Here is a 21,413-nt window from a genome sequence, read left to right as displayed (position 1 = left end):
AAGGCGGTGCAAGGATAGAGGGGGCGGGGCCCAATGACCACTTCCTCCAGCCGAGAACGCGCGCTCGACTCCCGCCAGCGATTTAAAGGGAGCAGCGCAGGCGCAGTTGCCCGGCTCTCCAGGAGCGGCGCCGGGTAAGAGCGGGAGCCGGCTCGGGGCGGGCTAATTAGGGTATCAGACCGGTAGAAGATTGGGATAGACAGACACAAATCATAGAGGCGGACACTGAGAGGGGCATCTGGCGCTGGGCACTAGCTAACTCTCTGCCACCCATCCCCGGGCTGGCCGTGCCTACTCTCCTGGTTGAAGAGCCGGCAGCGGCTGGGCTCTGAGGGCGCCACCGCGGCTTCGGCCATCTTCGGCTCCGCGCCCACAGAGGGAGGAGCGGCCGCCAATCTCGGAGAGTAGAGGTCGGCCTGGGACGGAGTGCTCGTCCTCTCCTCCTTCAGCAGTGATGTGACTGGGCCATAGCAGCCTGCCCCATCCCGCGCCCAAACCTGAGGGCAGTTCCTGTAAGTAGCAGAAGCAACAGTAACTTACTGCCGCCCTGTCCCTTCTGAATTACAGGACATCTTTAACACACTCCACCAACTCCGAAGATGCCCAGGAAAAGGTAGGTTTTAACTTGAGTTGAGGCATTGCGTGTTGCTAGTTATAATTCACGATAGATATCTCGAGAGGGAGAGGTATCGCGATTATGAGCATATGTGTATTCCTTTAAGCTTTTATTTTTATTTTTTTGTAGTGAAATAATAAACCAGTCAACAAAGGCCGAAGAAACCAAAGAGATTGTGCTGCGTTCCAGAAAGCGGAAAGCAAACGTTGCCATTGTAAGTTTAGCCGCACATGTGAACTATTTGCATAAGTTTCCTAAATCTCTAAATTTGGTAATCAAGTCTTTTCTGATCATAGTGTTTGCAAGATTTGGATGAAGTTACAGAAGTGCAGACAACGAAACCATACGAAAAGAAGGTAATTGCACGGTCTAATTATTTAACCATGATCTTTACAATGTACTGAACAGTTTGCTATAAAATCAACTTTTGAGCCGGTTATGATCTGGGTTCAGCATGCTGCCACTAACTGTTCCGCAGTTTGCTTATTCCTGCGTACAGCTGGGCCTTGATACTAGAGAATGTGCTTTTGGTCTTTGTGGGTCACTTTGTTGTCTATTGTGGAGCACTTGGGTCTAATATCTATACTAATCACCACTATTGTGGTGTAATTAAACTTATGTAAAACTTTTCTGACCTGTTTTCCACCTTCCAAAAAAACCCCAGATGAATTTGGGGTTTATGAACTTAAGGCAGCATTAGAGAGTCTTTCAGCGGCTTTGCAGTCCATAGTATAGCTAATTGGACTTTCACCAGGGCTTTGGGATCATGTAGATTAAAAACTTTGTTGGCCAGTTGACTCTATATTGTTGTCCCCAGATATCGACCATTAAAAGGCAGAAATTAGTTGTTTTTATTTTGCTTGCTTTCTATGTTGTATGCCATTTAATCTGGAAAAATGTAACTTCAACTCAAATTATATTATCAATAAAACTTTCATCCAGTTAATGGTCACTGGTATAATGCCAAAAGTAGTGATCAGAAAGCTAACCACCATGGGGTGCCATGGTTAGCACCGCTGTCTCTGGCACTGAGGACCCGGGTTGCTATCTCGATGGAGTTTGCATATTCTCCATGTTTGTGTGGGTTTCACCCTCAACCCAAAGATATGCAGGTGAGGTAGATTCACCACTAAATTGCTCCTTTATTGGGGGAAGAAAATAATTGGGTATACTTTATTTTTAAAAAAATTTAATATCATAGAACCACAGAAAAGTTACAACACAGCAGGAGGCCATATGCCCATTTTGTCCATTCCAGCCCAAGGACACCCAGGTGCACTTTCTAATCGAACCTTTCTGCACCCTGATCCATAGTCCTGTAGTTTACAGCACTAAAAGTGCAGATCCAGGTACTTTTTAAGGGTCTCTGTTTCCACCACCAACTTGGCAGTGAATTCCAGATTCCCACTACCCTCTGTGTCCTCTATGTTCTTCATGTCCTCTACACCTTCTGCCACTTACCTTGAATCTATGTCCCCTGGCTTGAGAATTCTCCACCAAGGGAAACCATTTTATTCCGTCCACCGTATCACGTCCCCATATAATTTTGTACACCTCAATTAAGTCACCCCTCAGCATTCTTTGTTCCAAGGAAAATAACCCAACCGATCCGATCTCTACTCATAGCTACAAATTCTAGCCCTGACAACATTCTTGTAAACCTCTTCTGCAATCTCTCCAGAGCAATTATGTTCTTCCTGTAATGTGGTGACCAGAATTGCGCACAACACTTATGGCCTCACCAGTGTTTTATACAAATCCAAAATTAGATCCTTTGTGTTTATATTGTATACCTCTTGTCAATGAAGGAGAGTATTCCATATGCTTTCTTTACAACCTTGTGTATTTGAACTGCTGCCTTTAGAATCCTGTGAACATGTACGCCAAGATCGCTCTCTTCATTTATCCCTTAGTATATTCCCATTTATTGTTTGACCTCCCTAAATGTATGATTTCACACTTGTGTTAAATTCTATCTGCCACTTTATTGCCCACTCCACCAACCGATCTATATCATTTTGGAAATTATAGTTATTCTCTACACTGGACACTGCTCACCCAATCATTGTGTTGTTTGCAAATTTCCCAATTGTGCCCATCTGTTCCTGTCCAAATCGTTAATATAACATAAACAGTATAAGGAATGCCACTTGAAACAAGTTTCCATTTGCAAAGGCAGCCATCAACCATCGCCTGTTGCTAAGCCAATTTTTAATCCAGTTTGCCACATTGCCCTGTATCCCATGGGCTTTTACTTTTTTGACTGATCTGCCATGCGGGAACTTGTCAAACGCCTTGCTAAAATCTGTGTACACAACACTGTACTACCTTCATCAACTCTTCTCGTCACTTCAATCGACTTTGAGGCAAGACCTTACTTTAACAAATCCATGCTGGCTATCCCTAATTAGTCTATACTTTTCCATGTGACAGTTAATCCTATTTCTCAGGACTGATTCTACTAATTTGTCCACTGGGTTGCTGTTGATTATCTACTGGTAACCATCTTTATTTCATGTAGCATTTTATCTAGCTAAACATAGTAACTTTTCAGAATTCTTGCTGTTTCTTTTTAACCATAATTTTCTCTTTACCTTGATCCCTTTCCCCAAATTTCTCTTAACCAAAGGCACTGAAGTGTGGTTCCAACACTGCCAGCCATTTTCGAGTAGCCACACTTCATGTTATGAACCTGGATAGAAGTATCAGCATTTGGATGGTGGTGTGGAATGTTAATCTTGAAACACTGTAATACTATTAAAAAATTAACTCTCCCCAAATGCTAGAGTTGAGAACTATTATTTGACTGTGGGGACATTACAGCCAAATCTGATCCTGTCAGTGTGTTCTGAACATGAAGTGACAATCAGAAACTTGACAGGTTTCCAGCATTCGGCAATCAGTTTTGGGACTTCTCGTTCCGAAACCTTTAAAAGCAGTTGAATGTCATAGACTATGCTAATGGCTGGCAGTACAGCTGCTATACTAGTTCAATTGCTGCAGTTAATCTAGAATTCCTTGCATGGTGTGCAATTAATCTTGGATGCATTTAATTAACAGTATGAGACTAGCCTAGGATACTTTTAATGTAGTTATATCATCTCTTGAGAGCCATTTTGGACTGCTAATAGGTGCAACATGTTCCTGTTGAGTGTGTGTATATATGTTTTGGGTATTAAATATATCTGATAGTACAGGGTCCTTCCTCAAGGATGTTGCCATGACTGGAAAACTGCAGCATGTGGAAGGTTTGGACAGGCTGGGATTTTTTTTTATTGGAACAGGTAGTTTAGGGAAATTTGATTGATGTACAAATTGTGCAGGCTTGGGATAGTGGATGGGGAGGGTCTGTTTACTTTAGCCGAGAGACTGCTAGAAAGATTAGAGGGGAGATGAGGAGAAAAGTGACAGAGTGCGTTTGGTCTGGAACTTGGTGCCTTAAAGGGTAGTAGAGGTGAAACCCTCATTTCATTTAAAAAGTGTCTGGATATGCATAATGTCATAACCTGCAGGGCTGCAGACCAAATGCTGAAAAGAGGAATTGGGCTGACTGGCTCGATTCTTGGCTGGTGCTGACCTGATGAGCCAAGTGGGCTTTTTTCTCTGACTTGGCCAATTCAACTGAGATTTTATAGCTGGGATAGATCTGATTGTGCCAAAGTGAAGGTCAATTCAAACCTATTCCTAGAAGTGAAAAGAATATTGTAATAGTTATTTTTCTAATTTGTGCAAAATTGACTAATTGCAGGCTTGCTGGAATACTGTAAGCAACTGTATACATCCATACAGACTCAATTCAACATTGCACAAAAATCCAGATGATGTGGTTACATCAAATTCTATTAGTTATGTGGAGTGCAGGTTCAAAAATGTCTTAGTCACTCCAACTAGAGCTTCACCATTACCAGTACTCTGGTAAGTGCATTTACCCACACTATACTTTAGTGCCTGAGATGTTTATCAAGTATGTAGTGCACACAGCTATTAAGCAAAATGGCTGTTTTTTCTTAACAGCTGGGGAAATTGCGATGAAGTATGGAATATCCTTTTGAAGAAAGAACAGGCATATTTAAGAGACAAAGATGTTTTGCAAAAACATCCCCTCTTGCAACCCAAGATGAGGACTATTCTTCTAGACTGGTTAATGGAGGTAAGTATTTTAAAAGTAATCTTCACTAATTCAATCTTTGCTCTGTGGCTTTTGAATTGAACTGATGTTTGGCACACACCTTCCCCTGAAAGGCACAATTCAAATAAAATGATTTTTTAAAAATCCACAATCTGGATTGACACTTGCACTTTACATTGGATGGGAATGAGATGCCATAGAGTTGTTCAAACAAAGGTTTTATGATCAATATTTATATCAACCAATGTCTACCTGGTCACTAATAACATTGTGCATATTCCCTATGTTACAACAGTGGCTGAAGTGCATATAGGATGTCCCAAAACAGCTGCATGCAGTGAATGGTGTGATCTCATTCCCTTTCATGTTACTCTGGCCTTTTCCATCTGTAGGTTTATGTAACTGGTAAATTCTTTATATCTAATACTGTAATACTTGTTTTGATGCAGTACTTTGTATGGGTGTTTGAACCAACAGCCTACATTCCAGTATGTATCTTGCAGTTCTAGTGAAATAGATCAACTTGGCCATGCTGCTAAGTGAAACAACAGGTTTGTACTATAGGGACAGGAGTAGGCTACTAACTACTTTGCTATCATTTTTTTTTAAAGGAAAGCACTTGCTTCTGAGTCTCCAGCTGAGACCTGTCAAACATTTTATTATTTTGGCTTTAGAAATAACAATTCTGGCTTGGTTCTATAGGAATGCTTCTGTAAATTCAAAGGGTTAAGGACAAATTATTTTGGCAAATTGAAGTTCTGCTACCTGTTGAAATTGGCTATTTTCCTACCAAAGGTTTGCGAAGTCTACAAGCTACACAGAGAAACATTTTATTTAGCCCAGGACTTCTTCGATAGGTTTATGGCAACACAGCAAAATGTTGTGAAGACACGATTGCAGCTTATTGGTATTTCAGCTTTATTTATTGCTGCAAAGCTGGAGGTAAGGGAATAATTAGATTCTAGACTCTTGAATTCCATTTTCCATTCAGTTGCAGTGCAACTAATAACGGCTTTTTTTTTTCAGGAAATCTACCCACCAAAGCTACACCAGTTTGCTTATGTTACTGATGGAGCTTGCACAGAAGAAGAAATCCTCAACATGGAACTGGTTGTCTTGAAGGTATGTTATAATTGGCCAGGTTATAAGTTCTGCCTGCTTTTACCTTTTAATTCTTTATATGTTTGAATTAAAATATGTAGGATGGGTCAAGAACCTGAATGAGGCTTCTATTCAATAAGTCTTGAATAGAAGGCAGATCAAGTGACCTCATCTGATTGGTACTAAAATATTTTGCTGATCTTGCAGATTAATTAGAATCAATTGTCAGATGATTGATCTGTTGTGTTCAAATTGTTCTAGGCTCTGAAGTGGAGTTTGTGTCCAATAACCATTGTATCTTGGCTTAACATCTACATGCAAGTTGCATATTTGCAAGAAATCTATGAAATATTGATACCACAGTACCCTCAAGAAATGTTTGTTCAAGTAATGGAGGTAAACAGACATTATTGCATTTTGACTTGGCTACTGTTGACTATGTACATTTCTCAATTTGGTTTTGGTTCTTGGTGTGGCTTATTAACAAGTCTAAGATTATAGTACAATTTTTAAACATTTTCCTCCATGAGATTGTGATGTATGTAATTACAAGAAATTCTGACATTTGCTGTGCTCTCAAACATGGGACAGGAGAATGTGATTTATTCCTTGAACCTGTTCCACGATTCAATTAAACCATGGCTGATCTGTGACCTAGCCCTATATCCCTTCCTTCATAAAATGTATTTATTAATCTAGCATCCATTGCCATTTACAGAAGATTTCCAAGTATCAGTTAAGTTGTTTCCCAACCAGTGGAAATAGGGTTGGGAGAAAACTGTTTTCCACCTAAATGTCAATCAAATCAATCCTTAATCTAAGTCATGAAATTCCATATTGTCCCCTTGCCATTGAGAGAGGCTTGAGCATTCCATTGATGGAGAGTTTTAGACTCTTGGCGGGGTCACCCATGACTAAAGGTCTGAGGGAAGGAACTAGCCAAAATCAGTCCTCCATGGCAGATCAGGCAGAAGATACTCAATGGCACATGCAGGCTGCAGCAGTAGGGTTCCCTTGCCACTGGACCTACCTGTGTCTTTCCACGTGCACAGCATATCAACCTTAAGATGTCCTGCATCAGGTGTCCACCCAAAGAAAACAACACAATGCCATCCCCAACAAGCCCTAAGGGATGGGAACAGGACCATGAGATCTAGAAGTGCCGAGCTTTGGACCGGCGCATAGGTGATACAGTTTGATTCAGTAATTTCATTCTTGGAATGGGAACAGGAGAGAATGTGTCCGAAAATGGTCTGTTTTGTCTCCATCCTGGCTGGGAAAGTGCATTCAGTGGAGTTCAACTGCATTTCAGAACCTAGAATGTACTGTGCTGATACCAAGATCTAGTGTACAAGGCTGTCATCCTCCCAACTCTTCTAAAACATGCTCAGAAACTTGGGACTGCGTACCAAATCCACCTCGACCCTGGAGAGGTACCATCGCTGTCTGAAATGGATTCTCCACATCAGTTGGGAGGACAGGCATACTAACATCAGAATCCTTGAAGGAGCCAAGAGCACCAGCATGGAGGCCACAATCTTAACTCTGCTGGGTCAGCCATGTACTGAGGATGCCAAAGTAAATCTTTGTCGAGCTCAAGGAAGGCATCTGAACAAGAATAGGGCAAAAGTGCTTCAAAGACTCCTTGAAAGTGTATCACAAGAAATGCAACATAACTTCAATGCCTGGGAAACCCTTGCTCTGAAAAGTCATACTTGGAGGATCCTCCTAATCGAAGAGAAACAATCCAGAACATCCAACAGCAAGAGGAGGTCTGGAAAAGGAGCCTGAGAAAAGAATACCAGCAATCTCTAGTCCAAGAACCTATTCCACCTCCTGCCACCATTTGGCACTACGATCAGTCTCATCAGCCACGCAAAGATCCATAACCCATGACACAGAAGATTCTTAGTTGGGCAATCATACTTGAGTGATGCCGAAGGGCATAAAATTTCATGGAATAAAACCTTGGGTTTAAATTACTAGGATAAGTTACACAAACTTTGGAATCCATTACGATTCTGATATTTACACTGCACTCCCTCCCAAGGCCAATATAATCCTAAAATGTAGTGCCCAGAACGTTGTACTCGTGATTTAATTAAGGCTTTATACATTTGTAGCATAACTTCTATCGATGTGTACTCTTGTAGAGACCTGCGTCCATTGATCCATCTTGATCATTTTTGCCCAGATTTTGCATTTCTTTTGAGCCTCTATTTCTAGCTTCACGCCACTCAAAAGGGAATTTTCAATTTATTTTTGGGTCCAAAGTGGATGATCTTACTTTGAATTCCATTTTGCCAGTGTCCATTCACTAAATCTAAATTTACATGCTCCCATCTACAGTTTATAGTGTCAATGCCATTAGGATATCTGGCTTTCTTTTAAAAAAAATTTAGAGTACCCAATTAAGGGGCAATTTAATGTGGCCAATCCACCTATCCTGCACATGTTGTGGGGGTGAAACCCATGCAGACATGGGGACAATGTGCAAACTCCACGCTGACAGTGACCCTGGGCCGGGATTTGAATCCAGGTCCTCAGCGCTGTAGGCAGCAATGCTAACCACCGTGCTACCTTGGGATATCTGGCTTTCTATCCCATTGCAAACTGTGAAGATCCCCAACCTCAATCTTGCAGGACACTACTAATTGTATCCTGCCAATTTCCTCAATTAAAGTTTAAAAATTGGCTTCGGTTTTTTTTTAGCTTCAACATCATCCAAATGATAGAGGAACTTTAACAGATGTCTTATGGAAATCTACAGATATTCCCCGTTCCACTACTTAGTCACCTCTTTTAAAAATCTAATCGGGCCAACTTAATCAAACATCACCTACCCTCATGCTGGCTCACTGATCAATTGAATTTTCAAAATATTCAGTCACACTATCCCCTTTATCAGTCTGAATTTCCTGACATCAAGCTGGTTTTCATTCCCTGGTTTCCCGATTACTTAAATAATGGAATGACATGCAGGGTTTTGCAGTCATACCTTGACTATAACCATCAATGTTCTCACTGCTTTTCTTCCTGAAAAGAAACCATCTGGTTCTGGATATTTGTCACTTAGTGCTTATTTTCTTCGTTAGGGCTTATTTTCTTCATTACTGTTACTTGGTTACAATAATTTTGGTGAATCCTAATTCAGTGTTATCCTTTATGTCCATGCTGACCTCTTCCTCCACCACTTTGAAGACCCACTTCACCTCTTCACTTATTAAAGTGTTTATTTTTAATATCCCTTTTGCATTTCCTTTATACTCTTTTTGTAGCTTACAGTATTACCCTTGTTTTGCTGTTGTCTCTCCCATATGCCATAACATGCACTTTTCCCCCTAAAATTAGTTTCTCTTGTCTCCTCGGTTGTGGCTATTTTGGAAAGTAGAGCCATGCAAGTATGAACCGGTTCTGTATTACATTAAATTCTTTGACCACCTCCCACTGATCTACCTAGTGTCTTACTGTGGATATTGTCTCATCACATTGCCTAAAACTAGAATCTAGTGTTTTACATTTCTTTTCAAATATTTAAATGTTCACATGTAGTTAGGCTTGTTATTAAATCTAATTTATAGATAATATATAATAAAAGGCTGGTTTAGCACAGTGGGCTAAACAGCTGGCTTGTAATGCAGAACAAGGCCAGCAGTGCAGGTTCAATTCCCTTAACCGGCCTCCCCGAGCACTGGAATGTGGCGACTAGGGGCTTTTCACAGTAACTTCATTGAAGTCTACTTGTGACAAGCGACTATTATATTAATATGGCCTGCTTTGTTGGCTTTAGGACATTTTGCTGCAGAAAACTGTTCCAGTCATTCACCACCCTTGTTACATTCTAATCTCATCCTAATCTAAAGTTGCCGTTGCTACATATTTGTCTTTTTTTTTACATTCTATCCATTCAAAGCTATTGGGGCCAATATGTATACAACTTCTCTATTAAATCTTTTTTCTAATTTTTTTATTCTACCCATAAAGCTTTCAATGCATGCTGGCAACTTGTTGCACCTTCATTTTGAAGCAATTTCAACATTCATCATTAAGATTTCACCTCCCCATCAAATTTTTCATTTTCCACCCAAGTCTCCTGCCACCATTTACTAAAAGTTCTGACATCCCTGGTCTTTCCACTAAATCCTTATACCTGAAATGTAGTGAACGGAGACCAGTCCCAAACCTCTGTCTTCGCTTTCTTAATTTGCTTTTGCCTATACAAATTGGTAATCCAGAAATTATAAACCTTGATCTATTCATTCACTCCTAGTTTCTGATGCACTCCAAACAAGACCCCTTATCTGCTCTTCCCACTTCCCACAATGACTGTCTCCTTGCCCATTTCAAGCCAGTTTGAGGTATTTAATTTCCTTCGTACCAAGTATGTAAAATATATACATGGGACTCTTGATACTGTTTTGGAAGGATACCATTTGTCCCCTAATTATTGAATCCCCAATAACTACCAGTTTATGCTTTCCCTCTTTTTTTTTTCCAACCTCTTTGCCAGACTAGTGTCACAGTCTGCATTCTGGTTCTCCTTCCAACAGTCTTTAGCCTCGGACAACAAGCACATTGTTTATGTCGCATCAGTTTTTGAAGATCCTGGTGCTTTCTTTGCTAATGCCCTCCCCTCCCCGCCACCCAACCAATTTATGCACACTCCATTTGTTCGAAACCTGCATCCTATTGAAATGTGATCAAAGTATCTTTGTTCTAGACTAGTTGTTCAAAATTGATATCTACTGCAGATGAGAACGAAACTTAAATTCAGCGTGTCTGATATATGGAAAGAGATTAAATTTTTGGGTCATCAGATCTACCGATGTTTGCTTGAGGCAGTCTCGCTGTCCATTAACTCCCATGTACTGTACTGCAGTCCAGACACCAGCTGCTGCACCATACCTTACTCTGGATTTTCTTCTACATACTTCCTTGCAACAAAACACTGGACAGTATTTTTGTATATTGCTGCCTCAAGCTCGCATGAACACAAGAATGCAAAAAGCACACCTTCACCTAGACCTGAAATTCACAATTCTCTTTTATGTAGTACTGTTAGTCAGGCATTTTGTCAGGTGGAGAAAATCTGTTCTTTAGTGTGCTGTTGAAAACTAGTGGTGGAAATGGTGTGTGGTGTGCACCAGTACTGGAAGAAAGGAAAAATTCCTAATGCCTAGTCGTTATTGGTGCTTAAGCAGATTACTCCACCATGTTATTTCAGACCAAAGCCATTTCTCAATGCTGGGCTCAATGCCCACCAGTCCATACCTAATTTCTCTTTCCCTAGCCTTTGTTCATTATCCAGCCCAATCCAATGCATCTTCAGCAAAAGGCACGGCATACAGTTTATATGTTCTGCAGGCTATATATTTGCTCTTTACTACAACAACCCACCTATTTTGTTTTGGGTTGAATTATAAGCTAACTCTAATGGTGTTAATTAAACTATTGCTTTCTACAGCTATTGGATCTCTGTATCTTGGATCTGAAGTGTTTGGAGTTCACATATGGAGTTACAGCAGCTTCAGCTTTGTATCACTTTTCTTCTTGTGAATTAGTTCACAAAGTTTCAGGTAGGGTGATGTTTAAATAACATGCAAATTTAGTTAAAGTATATAATTACTGCAACTAACACCCTTGTTTAATGCTTAGGATTTGAATGGAGTGAAATAGAAGGATGTGTGAAATGGATGGTTCCATTTGCTATGGCCTTGAGAGAAATGGGAAGCATAAAACTCAAGAAGTTGAAAGGTGTTTGGCCAGAGGATTTACACAATATACAGACGCACTCTAACAGCTTATCATTACTGGTAAGGTTCATTTTCTGTGATTGCAGGTCATACTGTAACCTACTGCATTTAGATAAATATGATCTTTATTAGTGTCACAAGTAGGCTTACATTAACACTGCAGTGAAGTTATTGTGAAAATCCCTTAGTCACCACACTACAGTGCCTGTTTGGGTAAACTGAGGGGAGAATTCAGAATGTCTAATTTACCTAACTGGCACATCTTTTGGGACTTGTGGTAGGACACCGAAACACCCAGAGGAAACCTGTGCAGAATCTGCATGGTGTGACCTAAGCTGGGAATCTAACGGTGCTGTGAAGCCATGTTAACCATAGTGCTGCCTGGTATCACTGCACCTGGATTCCTCTTTCATATATCAAGTTGAGGATGGTGGACCAGGCATTGCTCAGATTGATTATCCTCAAACAAAGTTGGGAGCTGGGCCACCCAAGAACCCTGGCTTTGTGGTGGCATCTTCATGTCTTGAGTTTTTCCACTCCAGCCTGCCACCCATGCAGTACTGAGTGCTGAGGTGACAGGTATCTGATCTTGTGCAAATTGGCCTTTATCCCTACAATTGTTACAAAGTGTGCTATCATACTCATGAAAGATATAAATTAAAGTGCATGACTAGTATGTCCTTGCAGATTGAAAGCTATTCTCCTAGTTAACATCTCATTTGATTAAACTTGAGCAGATCCACAAACTGGGAGGGGGTCTTCCTCAGTAACAGGAAACACTAGGCTTGAATTCCATGCTCACTTGTCTTAGTTACATGAGTGGACTAGTGTTAATTTCATTTTTCCCTTTCTTCGCAGGATAAAGCTCACACGAAGCAAGCACTACTATTGGAACAGAGTAGATGTTCACCTGTACCGTCTGGAATTTTAACGCCACCACAAAGCAGTAAGAAACACAACTCTGGTGTGGGTCCTCATGAACATCTGCAACCTTGAAACTTGATGTGAATGGGTGAATTTCTCACACCTAGAAGTCTGAATTTGAGAATATGCCTTAATGTAAGGAACAAAAAGTTGGATTCGATTCACATGGCTTACCCTTGAATGCAGAAGATACCTTTAATTGCATTCTGGTAGTGCCAGTGTCACTTAATTCTGGATGTTAGAACTCTAACTTTGTTTTTAATACTGACCTTTTTAAACTGGTGGACTTTACCAAGAACTCCAACCAAATAAGGGGTGCTTTCCAAGTAATCCTGAATGCTGCTAAGGAGGGTGGCTCTTGGAAAAATTAACAGTAAGGTCACAAAGTATTGATTTATGAAATTGTTTATGTACTTAAAGCTGCTGTTTATTTTAAATAAAATGTACTGAGGATGCATCACTTTTCTCTCTATATAACAAGTGACAATTAGCTGAATTGGACCTATAACTGTTTTAAGGATTTCACCAGAACACTTGACCAATCCTAAACTACTGAACACATCTGTCCCTTCCCCTCTATTCTTAACACTGGATTCCATCTCTTCTTTGCAGCTTTTGAAAAGGTGGCCAGTTTTTACTATTATCCCCAACTATGTATAGTGAAATAGGATATCATTCATTAATGTGACTGAACACAGTATATAATCTTATGAATTTGGGGGGGGGGGCGCATGACTGGGAGTAAATGAATATTTTGCAACCATCATTACCAAGGAACACTATGCTGCACACATCATGGTGAAAGGTGGTAATTCAGAGGGTTTAAAATAAGGTGGTAGTGGATAGGTTATTGGTATACTTGAAATTGATACGGTTGCACCCCATGATCCTAAGAGAAGTGAGTGGAAATTACAATGACACTGGCCATAATTTTTCGATCTTCCTTAGATTTAGGTGCCAGAGGACTGGAGAATTACAAATGTTCAACAAAGGGTGTAAAGATATGCCTAGCAACTATCTGCCAGGTGGGGGGAAAGCTTCTGAAATTGTAATTTGGGACACTGTCACCAAAGAAATGTGGTTGCTCATTAAGGAAAGCCAGCACAGATTGTTTGAGGGTTGAGCTCAGTTGATGACATAACTGGACAGGAAGATTCCAGATGGAACCTTGGCTCAAAAGACCAACATTTACTTTTTTATAAAACCTAGAGGAATGGAATAACAGGACTGCTAGTTTTAACTGCTAATGTGTTTAAAAACATTTAATTAAAATATGAAAAGATAGATTACACAATACTCATTTACTCCCTTATCTCATAACATGGTTACAAAGTATATCTTAAACTACAATAGTCTCAGTAACACACTGTCCCTTTAATCATGCAAGATAGTCAAATTCATGTGAGGTTCAGAGTGGAGTGTGTATGTCTGTGGCTTTTTCCTCCTAAACCCCCCAGATGATTGTTATGCGAGTTTCCAAGCTCCATTGTTTAAAAAAAAAACATATGCTTTAAGATCTTTTACAATGCTTTCCATTTGTGATTTTATGTTCTAAAATCCAGACGATATTTCACAAATGACTTTTTAAACCAAGCTTCTGCTCCATTCTTAACAGCACATCCGGTCCAGAATTTTTCACCAAACCATTTTGGATTTGGACTCGATGTTCACAATGGTTTTAACTCTCGGGTCCCAGACTGTTAAAATGGCATCAAACATTTCATTCACCTCTGAAGTCTGCTGTCCCACTTAGATATTGCAATTGCCCCACTCGGAACCATTTGTTTACTCTTCCTTGAATTTTCCTGTTAAATACCTTGGTCTCTGTTCTTATCTTAGACATTCTTTCCCAGTCCCTGGTTATCTGGATTGTATCTTGTTCCTTAGGAAGCTTGCATCTTTGCAACTCTTGTCCTGTCCAGCTTCTGACAGTGAGAGCTTTTAAGTCCCCAATGTCCTGTGTCCAATGCAATATATTCGGCTTAAAATTAAAACTTAAGCTTTTTTCCCTTGAGGGCCTCCAGTTGCTACACCAAATATATTATGCCTTTTTATTTATTCATGCTGTAACCCTCAGCAGAATAGAAACAGTTGGAACCAAACCAACCACCACACTTACAAACACCTTTGTCCAGCATGAATCTAACCATAGGTTTTACCCTTCCAGGCACAAACGTTAACACACTTAAACTTTAGACATATGGTATAGTTTTATCAATACAAATAAAAATCCCTTAAAACTACCTTTGTTTTCCTAACATCAGGGTCATTCTGTTGATGTGGTGTAAGTAGTCTTCAGAAGGCATTTGATAACGTGGTGCATAAAAGACATGTGGGTAAACTTCTAGCTCATGGAATAAAAAGGTCAGTAGCAGCAATTTAGTATAGTCAATCCACCTGCCCTGCACATCTTTGGGTTGTGACCCAACAAAATATAAGATTCTAAAGGGAATGCAGGAATAGAGGGAAAGGTGACAGGGACAGGTTGAGTGTGGTTAATAAAGCATACAATCTAGGCTTTAAGAGACACAGTATAAAAGCACGAAAGCTACATTAAATGTGTACAGAACACTCGTTCAGCATCAAGTGGAGAACTGTGTCCAGTTTTGGTGCCACACACTGTGAAAGCATTGGGTGGCAGTGATTAGCACTACTACCTCTCAGCTCCAGGGACCTGGGTTCAATTCCGACCGCTGGTGACTGTCTGTGTGGGGTTTGCACTTTCTCCCGTGTCTGCCTGGGTTTCCTCCTACAGTCCAAAAATATACAGGTTAGGTGGATTGGCTATGCTAAATTGCCCTTAAGTACACAGGGATGTGCAGGTTATTGGGATAGGGTGGGGAAGTGAGCTTGGGTGAAATGCTCTGGCAGAGGGTCAGTGCAGACTCAAATGGCCTTCCTTCTGCACTGTAGGGATTCAGAGCACAGAGCAGACCCACAGGGATGAGGAACTCTCATCGCTAGATTTCCTTGGAGAAGTTTCAGAAGAGATTTGATTGAGGAAAACCATGGTGTCCAGACCCAGTAGATACGGAAAATTGAGAACACTATGGCACAAATTTAACGTACTTGGCAAAACAAGCCATGGAGACGTGAGGATGGGTTTTCACACTTTAGGATCTGGAATGCAATACTGGAGTATGTGGTGGAGGCAGATTCAATAAAGCCATTCAAGAGGAATTGAATGGTTATCAGAAAAGGAAGAATCTGCAGAACAAGGTGGTGGATGAGTGGCATTAAGAAAAACTCCAAGAGTCAACACAGACATTATGGGCTGAATGGCTTTGTGATATTGTTTGAGGATTAAAAATAGAGTGGAATGATACAATGGAAAGTATATTAATAATTAAGTATAGATATTATGGCTTGGATGAATGTCAATGAGAATTAAACATAGTGCCGTGCGAATGGGAAAGAAAATTATTGATGTGATACATTAAGGTATGTGGGCTATTTAAGTGAGCACTGAAACTGGTCTGCCAACTGACATTGGTTCCTCCTAGTCTTCAACTTGTGGACTAAAGGTCACTTGCATTATAGACATGGGAATTTAGATCTCCTATCAACATGGTCTTGCACACCAAGCACAGGGGAATAACATTGGATGATTTAACCAATAGACTTGGTAACGTAGGAAATCAGAAGTTGAGTGTGCATCCAAGACTGCTTCAGAAGTATTTCTAGCCCAATTCTTAACGATACATTGCTTGATTTTGTTCTGGAAAACAATACAAGGCAAGTAGTGTAGTGACCTCAACATCATCAGTTTCAAGCAGAAACAGAAAAGGCCAACACTTTAAAGGTGAAAATTCTGGACTGGGAAAAAAAAGTGAAATTAAATGAAAGATTTGTCCGAATTGGGATTCTACCCAATCTAATTGGGTAGAAAAGGCACAAATAGAACAGAACATTTTTTTTAAAATCTAAAGATCTATAGTTAACCCAGTGAAAGGGGCTGCATTAAATACTCAATATATGTTAAACAGCATGTTTGGTTTTACAAATAAGGACATAAGAGCATAATAGATTTGTACAGGCCAATCATTAAGCCGCAGTTTACAGTATTTGTGCAGTTTTTGGCCGTGTGATTTAAAAAAAAAGCTACAGGCCTTTTTGCGTGACTGGAAAATAAATAGCCAAGCTTGGCTGTCTCATGGATTCTGTGGAAGAGTCCTGAAACAGGTACATGTCCCTTCTTTGCATATGCAAATAAATCCAATACTGATTTTAGGCAGCTTCCAAGGAGACACAAAAGCAGCGAGGACTAATATGTAGTAGCAGGTGGCACAAAACCTTGTGCTCAGAAATGATACGTTGCAGATCTTTTATGTTAAAAAAACAGGCAAAACTCTAAACGTCTACTGTACTTCTAAATTTTCCCGAGTGTCAGGATGTCAACTCAGGCACACCGTTTAAATTGAATCTAACAGCACAAATCTCTACTAATGACACTTCTGTCTTTGTTCAATGGAAAGTTTCTCAAAACCTAAAATAGACTGGCCATGGCAGTTGCACTGATTAAATTATGCAGTTACATAGATACATACTGTTGAGATGCCGGCGTTGGACTGGGGTGAGCACAGTAAGAAGTCTTACAACACCAGGTTAAAGTCCAACAGGTTTGTTTCAAACACGAGCTTTCGGAGCACTGCTCCTTCCTCAGGTGAATGCAGAGGTATGTTCCAGAAACATTTATACAGACAAAGTCAGAGATGCCAGACAATGCTTGGAATGCGATCATTTGCAGGTAATCAAATCATTACAGATGCAGAGGTAGGGGGTGATCCCAGGTTAAAGAGGTATGAATTGTCTCAAGCCAGGACAGTTGGTACGATTTTGCAAGCCCAGGCCAGATGGTGGGGGTTGAATATAATGCGACATGAATCCAAGATCCCGGTTGAGGCCGCACTCATGCGTGCGGAACTTAGCTACAAGTTTTTGCTCAGCAATTCTGCGTTGTCGCGTGTCCTGAAGACCGCCTTGGAGAACGCTTACCCGGAGATCAGAGGCTGAATGCCCTTGACTGCTGAAGTGTTCCCCGACTGGAAGGGAACATTACTGCCTTGTGATTGTTGCACGATGCCCGTTCATTCGTTGTCGCAGTGTTTGCATGGTCTCGCCAATGTACCACTCTTCGGGACATCCTTTCCTGCAGCGTATGAGGTAGACTACATTGGTCGAGTTGCACGAGTATGTGCCGCGTACCTGGTGGGTGGTGTTTCCACGTGTAATGGTGGTATCCATGTCGATGATCTGGCATGTTTTGCAGAGATTGCTCTTGCAGGATTGTGTGGTGTCGTGGTCGCTGTTCTGAAGGCTGGGTAATTTGCTGCAAACAATGGTTTGAGGTTGCGCGGTTATTTGAAGGCAAGTAGTGGGGGTGTGGGGACGATCTTGGCAAGATGTTCATCTTCATCGATGACTGATTAGATACATACATAGAAGATAGGAGCAGGAGGCCTTTTGAGCCTGCTCCGCCATTCATCACGATCATGGCTGATCGTCTAACTCAACAGCCTAATCCTGCTTTCTCCCCATAGCCTTTGATCCCATTCTCCCCAAGTGCTATATCTAGCTGCCTCTTGAACATATTCAAAGTTTTAGCATCAACTACTTCCTGTGGTAATGAATTTCACAGGCTCACAACTCTGTGTAAAGAAATGTCTCCTTATATCTGTCAGAAATGGCTTATCCATTGCTTTTCTCCCTTCAATATTACCTGCTAAATGTACACTGGAAATTAGTCTTCAGTTACCTGGGAGTAATTAAATTTAAACTATTCATGAGCTGAAACATATATAATCTCATTTGCTTTGTGCACTGAGACAAGTACAATATACAGCATTAGCAGGCAGTCAAACAAACTGAACATAACTACCAGCAATCTATATTTCATGGCATAATTAAATTATTTCACAGATCTGAATACACAACTTTATAACTTCCCAATCCTACTACCACAATACACAAGTCAACTTTTGCAACATGACAAAATACTAAACATGAAATTAGAAATAAAACTTATTACTGAACCACTAGGAATTTTAAATGTTTACAAAAGTGCAGTAGCCAATAATGGTTATTTATTTCCCTTACAAGCCAACGAAACTTATTATAATTAGCACAAATAATTATATGTCCTCTGTAATTATTTCAGTGGATCAAAGTAGCTCAGAATATACGGTCAAACATCTACAAATATAAAACGGTACAAACTTTGAATTAGTCAAAACTAAAGAAGCTTTTTTTTTAAAAACAGAAAAATTCAGTCAGTTCAAATTGAAAGCGCATCTTATTCTTAATACAAATTAATATCCTCTCATTACTGCCATTAGATGTCTGCACATGGTATAGGAGCAGTTCGCAGTGCTTTGTGATGAAACTGTCTCTATATTTTGATTTTGTACTTGAAAAATTCAAAATGAAACTCAATTGAGAACATTGGTAATACCAACAGTGGCAATGCAAGCTTCTCTGTGTTTTTACAACAGAATGAATAGAGAATTGGCTAATAGGCAAGAAACAGTGAGTGAAAGGGGCTCTTTTTCAGGTTGGTGACATTAACCAATGGGGTTCCACAGGGATCAGGGCTGGAACAATATATATTAATGATTGGATGAAGGAAGCAAATATACTGTCGCCAAATTTGCAGATGACACAAAAACAGGTGGAAAGGCAAACTGCGGGAGGGATACAAACAGCTTGCAAAGAGATATTGATAAGTAAGTGGGCAAAAAGTTGGCAAATGTAGGAATGTGGGGAAATGTGAATTTGTTCTTTTTGGAAAGGAGAAGAGAGTATTATTTAAATAGAAAAAAACTGCAACACAATGGGACTTGGGGCTACTTGTACACGAAGCATGGAAAGCCAGCACATAGGTGCCGCAGGTAATCAGAAAGGCTAATACAACGTTGACCCTTGTTTCAAGAGGGTTGGAGTAGAATAGTACGGAGGTCTTGCTGAAATACTGAGAGCAGTTTTGGTCCCCTGATTTAAGATATTACTTCATTGGAGGCAATTCAGAGAAGATTCATTAGGATGATCCCCGGTATGGAGGGGTTGTGCTCTGCTGGCGGTAAGGTGCCACAGTGGTTAGCACTGCCATCTCACAGCTCCAGGGACCCGGATTCAATTCCGGCCTTGGGTGACTGTCTGTGTGGAGTTTGCACTCTCCATGTCTGTGTGGGTTTTCTCCGGGTGGCCGGTTTCCTTCCACAGTCCAGAAAATGTGCAGGTTAGCTGGATTGGCAATACAAAATTGCCGCTTAGTGTCCAAAAGGTTAGGTGGGATTACTGGGCTAGGGTGGAGGCGTGGGCTTAAGTAGGGTGCTCTTTCCAAGGGCCAGTGCAGACACGATGGCTGAATGGCCTCCTTCTGCACTGTAAATTCTATGATTCTATGAGCAAAGGTTAAACAGGTTGCGACTGTACTCATTGGAGTTTAGAAGAATGAGAGGTGTGATCTCATTGAAACATATATGATTCTTGACAGGATAAATGCCGATAGAATGTTTCCGTTCACGGGAGAGTCTAGGACCAGAGGACAAAGTCCTAGTTTGGGCTCCGCCAGGGTCACTCAGCTCCTGACCTCTACAGCCTTGATTCAAACATGGACAACAGAGCTGAACTCGAGAGGTTGGGGGTATCCATAATCCTGGACATCATGGCAGCATTTGATCGAGTTTAGCATCAAGGAGTCTGAGCAAAACTGGAGTCATAAAGGAATCGGGAAAACTCTCCACTCGTTGCGAGTCCTACCGTGCACAAAGGAAGATGGTTGTAGTTGTTAGAAGTCAGTCATCTCAGCCCCGGAACAGCACTGCAGGAGTTCCTCAGGGTAGTGTTCTAGGCCTAACCATCTTCAGCTGCTTCATCAATGACCTTCCTTCCAACACAAGGTCAGATCTGAGGATGTTCATTGACGATTGCAAAATGTTCAGCACCAATTGCGGCTCCTCAGACACTGAAGCAGTCCATGTGCAAATGCAGCAAGACCGAGACAATATCCAGGCTTGGGCTAACAAGTGGCAAGTAACCTTCATGCCACACAAGTGCCAGGCAATGACCATCTCCAATAAGAGAGAATCAAACCATCACCCCATGACATTCAATGGCATTACCAACACAGAGTACCCAGAATATCAACATACTGGGGGATACCATTGACCAAAAACTGAACTGGACTAACCATACAAATACTGTGGCTACAAGAGCAGGTCAGAAACTAGGAATCCTGCAGTGACTAACTCTCTTCTTGACTCCCAAAACCTGTACACCACTTACAAGGCATATGTCAGGGGTGTGATGGCATACACTTGCCTGGATGAGTGCTGCTCCAACAAAACAAGAAGCTCAACACCATCCAGGCCAAAGCAGCCCCGCTTGATTGGCATCCCTTCCACAAACATTCACTCCCTCCACCACCAACACACAGTAGCAGCAGTGTACACCATCTACAAGATGCTCTGCAAGAACTCACCAAGGCTCCTTAGGTAGCACCTTCCAAACCTACAACCACTACCATCTTGAAGGACAAGGGCAGCAGCTACATGGGAACACCACCACCTGGAAATTCCCCTCCAAGTCACTCACCATCCTGACTTGAAAATATAACGCTCTGCCTACACAGTTGCTGCGTCAAAATCCTGGAACTTCCTCCCTAATAGCACAATTGGTGTTCTTGCAACGCATGGACTTCAGTGGTTCAAGGCAGTAGCTCACCACCACCTTCTCAAGGCAATTAGGGATGCAAATGCTGACTTTTTAAATTGGTACCCCATTATTCGGAGTCTGAGATGAGGAGGTATTTGTTCTCTCAGAGGGTTTTTTAAAAATAAATTTAGAGTATCCAATGCTTTTTTTCAATTAAGGGTAAGTTAATGGCCAATTC

The 21,413-nt window shown here is 41.0% G+C and overlaps 2 protein-coding genes across 6 annotated transcripts in view; one reads left to right on the top strand and one right to left on the bottom strand.

The window, feature by feature from the left end:
- Window positions 1-21,413, bottom strand: part of zgc:162297 (uncharacterized protein LOC555865 homolog) — a 70,924-nt gene that overhangs the window by 21,779 nt on the left and 27,732 nt on the right. The gene's annotated exons all lie outside the window — the stretch shown is intronic.
- Window positions 8-12,980, top strand: ccne1 (cyclin E1). 3 transcript variants are annotated; one of them, XM_038806613.1, is made up of 12 exons: window positions 8-134; window positions 568-613; window positions 746-830; window positions 913-972; window positions 4,365-4,531; window positions 4,631-4,766; window positions 5,541-5,687; window positions 5,772-5,867; window positions 6,108-6,242; window positions 11,311-11,422; window positions 11,502-11,659; window positions 12,458-12,679. In XM_038806613.1, the coding sequence occupies exons 2-12, from the start codon at window positions 600-602 to the stop codon at window positions 12,593-12,595; spliced, it is 1,248 nt and encodes a 415-aa protein (XP_038662541.1). In that variant the 5' UTR covers window positions 8-134; window positions 568-599; the 3' UTR covers window positions 12,596-12,679. The 3 variants fall into 3 exon arrangements, with proteins under 3 accessions (XP_038662541.1, XP_038662542.1, XP_038662543.1); XM_038806614.1 differs by lacking the exon at window positions 8-134 and having other exon boundaries at window positions 146-613; window positions 12,458-12,980; XM_038806615.1 differs by lacking the exons at window positions 8-134; window positions 6,108-6,242 and having other exon boundaries at window positions 146-613.

Source organism: Scyliorhinus canicula, chromosome 9 (genome assembly GCF_902713615.1).
Source record: "Scyliorhinus canicula chromosome 9, sScyCan1.1, whole genome shotgun sequence".
Classification (NCBI taxonomy): Eukaryota; Metazoa; Chordata; class Chondrichthyes; order Carcharhiniformes; family Scyliorhinidae; genus Scyliorhinus; species Scyliorhinus canicula.
The sequence above is the reverse complement of the archived record's forward strand: the minus strand, read 5'-3'. Positions and strand labels throughout refer to the sequence as shown.